This window comes from Pangasianodon hypophthalmus, chromosome 2 (genome assembly GCF_027358585.1).
Source record: "Pangasianodon hypophthalmus isolate fPanHyp1 chromosome 2, fPanHyp1.pri, whole genome shotgun sequence".
Lineage (NCBI taxonomy): Eukaryota > Metazoa > Chordata > Actinopteri > Siluriformes > Pangasiidae > Pangasianodon > Pangasianodon hypophthalmus.
Window position 1 is genome coordinate 1315001 of NC_069711.1, and position 12055 is coordinate 1327055.

The 12055-nt window shown below is 37.4% G+C and overlaps 1 protein-coding gene across 2 annotated transcripts in view; it reads left to right on the forward strand.

Annotated features, from left to right (window-relative positions):
- Window positions 1-12055, forward strand: part of gabra5 (gamma-aminobutyric acid type A receptor subunit alpha5) — a 90322-nt gene that overhangs the window by 3724 nt on the left and 74543 nt on the right. For both annotated transcript variants that reach the window (XR_008301053.1, XM_026945590.3), the window contains exons 4-5: window positions 1426-1493; window positions 1708-1928. Coding sequence is in view for 1 of the 2 variants with exons in the window: in XM_026945590.3 (XP_026801391.2) it covers window positions 1426-1493; window positions 1708-1928 (289 nt within the window). In the remaining variant the exon portion in view is untranslated. The remainder of the gene's footprint in view (window positions 1-1425; window positions 1494-1707; window positions 1929-12055) is intronic.

The window sequence follows — 12055 nt, forward strand, 5'->3', positions numbered from 1 at the left end:
GAGGGAAGGTTTATTGTTCTCTGAGGACTAAAGCATGGTAGAGGGGGAGCGAGAGGAGAAAAAAAAGACCCTGGCCTCCTCTATTCACTGTAGAGCAGAACTCACGTCTCTAGCGGCTGCCTCATGATGTTTGCAGACAAAAGACGGCATTGGATGATGAGATTTAAATGAGATTTAAAACGAATATATCGCCTGAGGCATCGGCGTTCAGAGAGGAGATTCTGAGATTATGACGCTGGTCAACGCTCATAAAGGAGCGGCTTGTAATATTTAAGCATTACATTACACTTCTACATGACAAACCGCTTGGAAAATGATATGATTGCATTTCGCAATATTGCAGTGCAATGGAACTCAGTAATTTCTTCATTTAAGGTGTTTTTTTAATATTAAAGGTGCAGTCTGTAATATTAAAGGTGCGGTCTGTAATATTAAAGGTGCAGTCTGTATTGTTTAAACATTACAATACATTACATTTCTACATTTACATTTCTACTATTATAATTATGCAATTAATTATTTAAATAAAAAAACCCTTTGTGTTTTGCGAGAATATAAAAAATCAATTTTTTCTGGCCTGGAAATTAGCCTCACCCTCCTAAACTTGAACAGCTGCACAGTCCTGCCCGTTGTCCTTTTTAGGAAACTCAGAGAGGGCGGGGTATTGGGTGAAATTCTAAGGCTTGTCAATGTTTTAATTGAAATTGCAATTCATGTCTCAGCCAGTAGAGGGTGCTAAAACTTAAAGACATTAAAATTTTAATGTTGAAAACTCTTTAAACTACTACAAAGCAATCAGAATATAATTTTTCAATGATAATTAAGCCGACCTTTCAGAGTTTTTGCTCTTGAGAACTTATTTTACCACAGCGCAGTCAAATTCTGGACTCTGATTGGTCAGAAGGTGTTGATTAATTTCCTATAACAGCAGCTCTGACAGTAGTACAGGTTTATATTAATGCAATCATTCTAATGCGTCATCGTTTCTATAGTAACAGCTCATTCACAGGGGCTCGTACGACAGTCGTTCCACTTTATAAACAGATTTATAAATTGTTGCTTATTTAACATTCGTGGAAGGAGTCTCCAGTGTCAGCACTTTGTAACAGTCAGAGGCTGCTATAATGTAAACGAGAACAGGAACTACTTTGTTTCACAGATATTTTACTAAATGAACTGTAGCTATAAATGGTTAAATATACAACATTTAATTAATATCTTACAAAGCCTTTTAAGGCTTTAAACTTTTTAACAGGTCTCTAAATGAATGTCTTTATTAGTCACTCCAATATCCGGCTATTAAATTAATTCTTCTCCTTCCCTGTCAGTGGTCCAGCTGATCTTATAAACCCCTGGGGAATGTGTTGTAGGTGTGAAATTGATCCAGTAATAATCGAACTCATTTTCTCTGTGTGACCTCGACAGAAAAGGTGACTGAGATCAAGACCAACATCTTTGTCACCAGTTTTGGTCCCGTGTCTGATACTGAGATGGTAAGAAACGAATAAAAAAAAAACCTCCCACACTTCTGTTATGAAAACTCCCACTGTTCTTCAATAACCTGCTGCATTAGCATACAGATAATGCTAATATTGCTCATTTGCATATCACATACTGCTTATCTGTGTCACACTTTTGGGAATCTGGGCACCTCCTGAGATTAATTCTACTCAGCTACTATATCTCATTCCTTTTTTCCCTCCGCAGGAGTACACAATCGATGTGTTTTTCCGCCAAAGTTGGAAGGATGAGCGCTTGCGCTTCAAAGGTCCCATGGGGATGCTGCCTCTGAATAACCTGCTGGCCAGCAACATCTGGACTCCAGACACCTTCTTCCTGAACGGCAAGAAATCCATCGCGCACAACATGACCACGCCGAACAAGCTGCTGAGGCTGCAGGATGACGGCACGCTGCTCTACACCATGAGGTGAGGGATTGTGAGATTAACACAGCAGTGAGTTTCTTAAGAATCCACTACGAATCCTATGAATCTTGGGACTTTTCACTTTTATTTCATTCTCTGGATTCAAAAAATAACTCTGAGGTAATTCTCAGTATGACAGAATGCATAAAATCATGAAATCTGGCTAGCGATCAATGCTAAGTGTAACGACAGCGAACATTTAGTCTTTTCTTTACGATTTCCCAACATATCTGAGGTAAACGTTGACCTTCCTGACAAATGCATCAAATTTCTGCTGGCATTCTGTATTTACATTGTGTTTAATGAGACGTAATAGCTATGTTCTAGCTAGCTTTGTTCATTCGATTGCATTTTATTAGCTTAACTTAAGGAAACGGTTGCTAGGCAACTGAGGAACATGGACACTAAGCAGAAACTAGCTAATGTCTAAAGGCTAGAGATCAATGGTAAAGTGTAACTACTAGTCTTTTTTTAAACAATTTACCAACAAATCTGAGGTAAATGTTGACCTTCCTGACAATTTTGTCTATTTCCTCCTGTCACATTGTCTATCTGATATAATTATTACCTATATTCTAGATAATTTTAATTAGTTACTTTAAATCGTGTACTTTAAAAATTACTTTAAAGCTATTTTCTAGCTAGTCTTCATCATCATTAGCTAGTTTCTGCTCAGTGTCCACATTTCTCAGTTTGCCTAGCAACCGTTTGCAAAATGGTGGTTTAGGTTCTTCAAAACTGTTGCTAGGCAACTGAAGAACAGAAAATTAGCTAATATCCAAGGACGGTGATCAGTGCTAAGTGTAATTACAGTGTCAATTTAGTCCTTATGAGTCTTTTCTTCAAGGTTTAGCAACATATCTGAGGAAAATGTTAAACTTTTTGAAAAATGTATCTAATTTCTGCTGTCATTCAGTCTTTACATTGTTTATAGTCTTTACATTATAGTAATATTCTAGCTAGCCGTGATTATTCGCTAGTTTCAGTTATTTCGCTAGTTTCAGCTCAGTATCAATTTTCTCGGTTGCAAATTAGTGGCTTATGTTCTGAGGTAACTGTTGCTAGGCAACTGAGGAACATGGACAATGAGCAGAAACTAGCTAATGTTCAAGGCTAGCAATCAATGCTAACCACACTGTAAATTTAGTCCTTATTAGTCTTTTTTAAAACAATTTACCAACACATCTGAGGTAAATATTGACCTTCTAGACAATTTTGCATATTTTTTGCTGTCGCTACACTTTTTTACACTGTTTTTACACTGTTTACAAAATGACTTAATAGCTATATTCTAGCTAACTTTGATTAGTAGCTAGGTTTTGCTCAGTGTCCATATTTCTCTGTTGCCTAGCAACAGTTTCCTTATGACCTACCCCACAATTTTGCAAATCCAACAGCTAAAAACATGCTTCAGGAAAGCAGATAGTTGTCTTTCAAAGTAGATAGCTGGTTCTTAGTTTTCAAGGAGGGCTCTTTAGGGGTTCATTAGATAATTAAATGTGCTTCCTTTTCACCAAACGCGTTCTTCCAGGGTTCTTTAAGGCTTCTCCGGATAATTAAGGGGTCTTAGCTTCCAAAAAAAAGGTTCTACTAAGAAACTAGGAAACACTCTTTTGTAGGGTTTCACCAAGAGGGACAACCGAAGAACTGTTATGGGTTCTAAATGTTCTACGAGTGAAGTTTTTATTCGTTACACAATATGATAGCTTTATTTATGCAACAGAGTGTGTTTTTAAAATTAATTTTAAGATTTAATTGCAATCAAACCTTAAAGATCTTTAAAGTACCTTAAAGGTGACATTTAGTATTGTTAGAGTTTTTTTTTTTTACTTTGGAGATGGAAAGGCGTGGAATACACTGTCTGTTTTTTTACTGTCTCAAACCAGCGGGTGTCTAAAACATATTTGAGTGTTTTAGAACAAACTGTATTTGAAACAGCTCTTATTCGATCTGCTGTTGTTGGTGGAACTAATGCAGTGTACTAGAATAATGATTACATTGTGAGAATGTAAGCTAATTGTGCAAACGTTAATGATCCATGTTATGTGTGTATGAGAAGAACAGAGAGAGAGAGAGAGAGAGAGAGAGAGAGGGGTAAAGCCTCAGGGGGGCTAGACAAAGCACAAATGCTTCAGGCACATTAGCCTCAAAAAAAGATTTCAGTTTTTAACATACAGCTTACATGAGCTTAAAGAAAAAACTACACACACACACACACACACACACACACACACTCTTTCTAATTATTTATGTTTCAATTTTTTTTATTTAAACTGGAAGAAGAAGAACTGGAAGGAAGGAAAGAAATGGAAAGAAACATGGAGGAGGGAGGAAAGAAAACAAAACAAAAACAAAAAAACAAAATAAAAAGAAGGAATAAAGGAAATAAAGGGAAAAGAAAGAAAAGCAATAAATAGAACTAAACGATAACTAAAAAGAAGAAAGAAAGGAAAGAAGTAAACAATGAAATGAAGGAAGAAATCAAAAGGGAAAGGAAATAAGGAGGGAAGAAAGTAATGCAAAGGGAAAGTAGGAAAAGAAATGATTACAAGGGAAGGAGAGCGGACGAAAAGAAAGAAAGAAAGAAAGAAAGAAAGACAGAGAGGTGAAAAGAGTGTTTGGAAAGAAGAGAAAGAAAAAAGAAACAAAGGAAGAGGAGAAAATAAACAGAAAGCGAAAAAAAAATAAACAGAAAGCAATGAGGAGCAAAACAGGAGAGAAAGAAGGAAGGGAAAAGTAAAGGAAAGGGATGGAAGGAAAAGAAAAGAAAAGAGAAGGAAAGGAAATAAGAAGGGAAGAAAGGAAAGCAAAAGGAACGATGAAAGAGATTTAAAAGAAAAGATTTTAAAACAGGTGAAGGAAAAAAAATGAAAAGAAAGAAGAGAAAAGCGAGCAGATAGGAAGGGAATGGGATGGAAGGAAAGGAAATGAAATGAAAGAAGTAAGAAAGTAAATAAAGAAAGAACTGCATGAAAGGAGATAATTGAATGAAAGAAAGGAAAGAGAAGGCAGGAATGAAAGAAGAAATGAAAGGAAAGGAATGAGAAGATAGAGGAAAGGTGATGGAAGTCAGTGAAATATAAGGGAAAAAAGATAGTGTGTGTGTGTGTGTGTGTGTGTTTGCCCTTGTTGAGTCTCCATGGACTGTCTGCTTCTTTAACCATATTGTCACACACACACACACACACACACACTCACACACACACACACACACACACACACACACTTTTTGCTCTACTGTACTTTACTCTGTACTTTTTGCTTGTATCAACACTAAACCCACTGTTCAGGAGAATCTCCTCACTGAGACCCGGTTCACAAACTCATTCAGTTTCTGAAAAGTAACTCGTTTCTGTTTTATATTTTACAACCAAAAATTCCAACAGCGAATAAAAAAGGAAGGAAAAAACAGAGGTGTTTTAGTGTTTAGTGCTGAACGTCTTTCACCGACGTTCCACAACATTACGTGTAACTATAAAAGGATAAAACTATAACATGTTCTTTAATAATCTCTACAGAGTAGGTTCTGTACAGTTCTCTACAGAGCAGTTCTCTACAGAGCAGTTCTCTACAGAGCAGGTTCCTTACAGAGCAGGTTCTCTACAGATCAGTTCTCTACAGAGCAGGTTCCTTACAGAGCAGGTTCTCTACAGATCAGTTCTCTACAGAGCAGGTTCTCTACAGAGCAGTTCTCTACAGAACAGTTCTCTACAGAGCAGTTCTCTACAGAACAGTTCTCTACAGAGCAGGTTCTCTACAGAGCGGTTCTCTACAGAGCGGTTCCCTACAGAGCGGTTCTCTACAGAGCGGTTCTCTACAGAGCGGTTCTCTACAGATCAGGTTCTCTACTGAGCAGTTCTCTACAGATCAGTTCTCTACTGAGCAGTTCTCTATAGAGCAGGTTCCCTACAGAGCAGTTCTCTACAGAACAGTTCTCTACAGAGCAGGTTCCCTACAGAGCAGGTTCTCTACAGATCAGTTCTCTACAGAGCAGGTTCTCTACAGAGCGGTTCTCTACAGATCAGGTTCTCTACTGAGCAGTTCTCTACAGAGCGGTTCTCTACAGAGCAGTTCTCTATAGAGCAGGTTCCCTACAGAGCGGTTCTCTACTGAGCAGTTCTCTACAGAGCGGTTCTCTACAGAGCAGGTTCCCTACAGAGCAGGTTCTCTACAGAGCGGTTCTCTACAGAGCAGGTTCTCTACAGAGCGGTTCTCTACAGAGCAGGTTCCCTACAGAGCAGGTTCTCTACAGATCAGGTTCTCTACTGAGCAGTTCTCTACAGAGCAGGTTCCTTACAGAGCAGGTTCTCTATAGAGCAGGTTCCCTACAGAGCGGTTCTCTACAGAACAGTTCTCTACAGAGCAGGTTCTCTACAGAGCAGTTCTCTACTGAGCAGTTCTCTACAGAGCGGTTCTCTACAGAGCAGGTTCCCTACAGAGCAGGTTCTCTACAGATCAGGTTCTCTACTGAGCAGTTCTCTACAGAGCAGGTTCCTTACAGAGCAGGTTCTCTACAGAGCAGGTTCTCTACAGAGCGGTTCTCTACAGAGCAGGTTCTCTACAGAGCAGTTCTCTACAGAGCAGGTTCTCTACAGAGCAGGTTCTCTACAGAGCAGTTCTCTACAGAGCAGGTTCCCTACAGAGCAGGTTCTCTACAGAGCGGTTGTTTCTGCTTCATGTTTCCTTTGTTCATCTTCTAACCTGCTTTTTTTAAATCTAATAAAAGCTTTAGAGTGTTCCACTTTTAGACTGTGGGTGGTGGAAACGTGCTGGCCTGCTTTCAGTGCAGCGCTGTACGAGCTCCGAGACGAGCCTCGGGTTAAAATCCTGAAACATAAACCTTCTGAAAAAATAAACATCCTGAAAAATAAACCTGAAAAGTAAACCTTCAGAAAAATGAACCTTCTGAAAAAAAAAACATCCTGAAACATAAACCTAAAAAAAATAAACCTGAAAAATAAAACTTCTAAAAAACCTTCTGAAAAATAAACCTTCAAAAAAAACTTTCTGGAAAATAAACATTCTGGAAAGTAAATCTTCAAAAAAACAAACTTCTGAATAGCTTCTGAATAATAAAGCTTCAGTAAGAAGGTGTTTAATGGACGGTGCAGCTGTGATTCAGTTTGTTTTTTATTCGTCCGTCAAATGTGTGTTTCAGTAAAGACTATTTACTGCAGGGTTCCCAATGGTGGATCTGTTCATTTCCTTTTTACACCTTTCCTTTTCCTTCTTTCTTCATTACTTTCTTTCCTTCACTTCCTTCATTGTTTCCTCTTCCTTCTTTTCCTTCCTTTCTTTTTTCATTTTTTGCTTTCACAGCATATTTTTCTTTCTTTCTTTCTTTCTTTCTTTCTTTCTTTCTTAATGTTTATCCCCCAAACTTTATTCTGTTTTCTTTTTTGCCTTTTGCTTGCATTCTTTCATTCTTTTCCTTCCTTCCTCCCTTTTTCTTTCTTTGTTTCTTTTTATATATTTACCATTAATATTATTTTCTGTTATTTCCCCTGTTGCGGATGTCATTATGTCATTAATTCTTTGAGCGTGTGATTGGAATATTTGTATTTGTTTGTTTGTGTCAAAAAAAAAACAAAAACAGATAGATGGTCAGGCAATCGGCAAACAGACTAAAACAGATGATACCAAAATAAAAAACAACCAGAAACAAAGTCAATAACTAGACTATCATACATACACATACACCCACACACACACTCACACACTCACACACACACACACCCACACACACACACACACCCACACACACACACACACACACGCACAGAGAGAGAGAGAGAGGTCTGGTCAGGTAGGAACATAATTCGCAATACTTCGCTTTGTAATAATGTCCAAAGTTTTTATTATTTATAGTATGTGTGTGTGTGTGTGTGTGTGTGCGTGTGTGTGTGTGTGTGTGTGTTCCGCAGGTGAGTGTAATCAGTAGTCAGGTGAACGTGAAGCTAGAACGTGTCAGTAAGTGTGTAGTCTGGGTGTTGTAGTCCCGAGAGGCCATGTTTGTAGGCTGTGAGGTGTTGTGGGAATTGTAGTCCAGTGTTGATGTGACAGTTTGTTTGTTTGCCAAACAAAAGAATTAGAGACTCCACACTAATCACACCTTTAATCTCGTTTCATCACGCTGATGATTTTTAGCTCGCTCGGTTAATTAAACACTGAGCTATTGATGAGTTCAGCTCCAGTTACTGAATGATGGAGATCGTTATGTTATCGACTCTGCTGCAGTAAATCACACACTCCTGGTGGATTTATACGGTGTGTGTGTGTGTGTGTGTGTGTGTGTGTGTTACACTCGCTCACACACCGTGCAGTTCCGTTTCAAACTCAAACACACTCTTCTCACTGTGTCTCAGGAGAGGTGTGACTGTCACGCAGGGATTTATAGATATAACGGAATATACGGGAATAACAGCATGAATCTGATTTTTATTTTAAAATCACATATTTAAATAATTAAATTAAATAATCGAGTGTGAATGCAAAAGCTTGCACGCCCTGCCCACAAAATTAAAAACGCAAAGAATTTACAGCAAGACGTTTAGTTTCTAATTTACCACCACCCCCATTAACCCCCAATAACGAGCGCTAATGTGTGTGTGTGTGTGTGTGTGTGTTGGACTTTCCATGTATTTTTAAATGTGTGTACTCATTAATATGGAATATGGAGTTTTCTGTAAGGAGATGTTTATTTAACATTTATGGAAGGAGTCTCCAGTGTCAGCGCTTTGTAACAATCAGAGATAAAGCTTTAAGTTTAAGTTTTCCAACATCTTCAGGACAGAGAAGTTTACAGGAAAGAAAGAAAGAAAGAAAGAAAGAAAGAAAGAAAGACAGAAAGAAAGAAAGAAAGAAAGAAAGAACAAAAGAAAGAAAGAAACTAACTAACTAACTAACTAACTAACTAAGAACAGGAACTTCTTCATTGGAGGAAAGGAATGAAGGAAGGAAGAAGGAACAGGAACTTCATGATTGTTCCACAAAATTAATTGTAACTATAAATGGATAAAAAGTATAACAATATTTTTTAATAAATAAAAATTTGTTGGGAAGTTGCTGTGGTGTAAGAGGAATAAAACACTTCAGATGGTGCTGCTGGAGGAAAATAATCACCGTGGTAACAGTAACTCCGCTTCATCACACCACCCTGTCGTTGATTATTTTCCTGTAACAGCACAACACACGGTGCTGCCTGAATCGATTCTGATGCTTTTTACAAATTTTATTGTTTGCTCTTGATTTTGCTGTCGCCGTTGATTGATTGATTGATTGATTGATTGATTGATCGCAAATCCTCTTTACTGATTGGATAATATTGATAGTTTCTATGACATCGGTCATGTTTTGCGTTTGTTTTTTTTTGTGTGTTGTTTGTTTGTTGTTCACACTGTTCTGTAGAAGTGCGGATTTATTTCCGAGGACTGGGCCGATCACACCTCATTACTCGCCTCTTTGTTTTGTTGGACATGTTTTTGCTTTCAGCTCTTCCCGCACACACACACACACACACACACACACACACACACACAGAGAGCTCGTTCACTCACTCTATAACCCCATCATTTGTCCCACACACAGTGTAAACCCTGGCGCTGTAAATTACCCCCTCGTGAGACAGATTTCTGCGTGTCCCACGTGAATAATTACACACTCTCTCAGGAGCGTCAGTGTGAGACACACTCCTGACTCATCTCACCTCCCTACAACACACTCGCTGCTCAGAATAACTGTAACCAAAACCGTAACGCTGTTCACACCGAACACAGCATTAACATGGCTGCCGTTTAAATCTTGATTATTTACTCTCGGTTTATTTACTGTCTAAACGACACGAGACGCTCCAGAAGTTTGATTGTTGCTGATCCCAGACTCACTAGTTGTAGTGTTTATTTGTACTTAATTTTATAAATGATTTTAATTTTATTTTAGAATTTTAGTATAATTTTCACTTGTTAATGTAATGGAGTGTTACGTTACTGTCTACATCTTTCCCTTTCTCACTTTCTTTTTTTTTTTTTTTCAACAATGCTTAGCATGTAAGCACACAAGCTACTCCCTTTAAACATTCAGTACGTACTGTATACGAAAAATAAACAAAAACAAAAACAAACTACCAAGCAAACAAACAAACAAACAAAACAGTGGCCTTTGTGAGGAGAGGACAGTTGGACAGACTTCTCATTTTATGGCATTCTGTAACAAACAAACAAACAGACAAACAAACGAGGACTGAAGTTGGGTTCGATGTGTTTTTCTCTTCTCCTGTAAAACTGGCAGAAATTCTCTCTTTCCCTCTCGTTCTCTTTCTCTGGCTTTCCTCTCTGCAGGGTTAAATAATTAGCAAGTGTTCATCAACACAATTCCTGTTTCTAAAGATTAAAATCTTCCTCAGTTTCAGATTTTCAGTTTTATGTTTAGGGGCAAGCTTGAATGATGAAACAGAAATTTTAATCTCTAGCAGCATTTCTGCTTGTGACCACAAGAGGGCGCTGCAGGACAGTGAAAAAACTGATGATCCTGTTTATGATAGAATTATACCATGAGCTGTTCACTGAAATATAAAACTCTTTCTGGAGTGGCAAGAAATTCTTCTTTTTTTTTTTTGTTATTTAACTTTACATTATTTTAAAGATGGGACAAAACAAAAACAGTTACCATCATACTATCTTACTGTATAACAGCTGTATTTACTAATAAATATGAAACTAGATAGAAAATAGACTCAAAGCTAACAAAACTGATTTAAAAAAAGATTCATAATTTTTTAATAAATTTTACATCTTTATAGAACAGAATAAATAGGAAACAATAATAGTAAAAGGTCTCTATTTTACCTCCAAGCAACATGAACCATTTTGGTTCTCTGCAAATAAATAAATAAAGTAAAAATAATATATGTAATATAGTACATTATTCTGTTCTGTATAAGATGATGATGAGGATGATGATGATGAGGAAGATTATAGTACATTATTCTGTTCTGTATAAGATGATGATGAGGAAGATGATGATGATGATGATGAAGATCATAGTACATTATATCTATTCTGCATAAGATCATGATGAGGAGGATGAAGATTACATTTACATTATTCTATTCTGGTAGATGATAATGAGGAAGATGGTGATGATGATGATGATGATGATGATGAAGATGAGGAGGAGGAGGAGGAAGATGAGGAGGATGAAGATTATAGTACATTATTCTGTTCTGTATAAAATGATGAAGAAGATGATGATGATGATGAAGATGAGGAGGAGGAGGAGGAAGATGAGGAGGATGAAGATTATAGTATATTATTCTGTTCTGTATAAGATGATGATGAGGATGATGATGATGAGGAAGATCATAGTACATTATATCTATTCTGCATAAGATCATGATGAGGAGGATGAAGATTACATTTACATTATTCTATTCTGGTAGATGATAATGAGGAAGATGGTGATGATGATGATGATGATGATGAAGATGAGGAGGAGGAGGAGGAAGATGATGATGAGGAAGATTATAGTACATTATTCTGTTCTGTATAAGATGATGATGAGGAAGATGATGATGAGGAAGATTATAGTACATTATTCTGTTCTGTATAAGATGATGATGAGGAAGATGATGATGAAGATGAAGATTATAGTACATTATTCTATTCTGTATAAGATGATGATGAGGAAGATGATGATGAAGATGAAGATTATAGTACATTATTCTATTCTGTATAAGATGATGATGAGGAAGATGATGATGATGATGATGGAGTTACAGTGGAGCTACATGGAGAAAGTGAGGGTGAGAATAAGGATGATGATGATGCAGATGCTGATGAGGAAGCTGCTGCTGCTGCTGCTGATGATGATGATGAAGAAGAAGAAGAAGATGAGGATGAAGATGATGATGAGGAAGATGAAGAAGATGCAGATGATGATGAGGAAGAGGAAGATGATGTTGAGGAGAAGGAGGAGGAGGAGGAAGATCATGAAGAAGAATATGATGATGCAGATGATGATGATGATGCAGATGATGATGATGAGGAGGAAGATGATGAAGAGGATTAGGAAGATGATGATGATGGGACCCTCTAGGCTAATGATCATTTATTTGATTGTGATAGCTGTTGAAG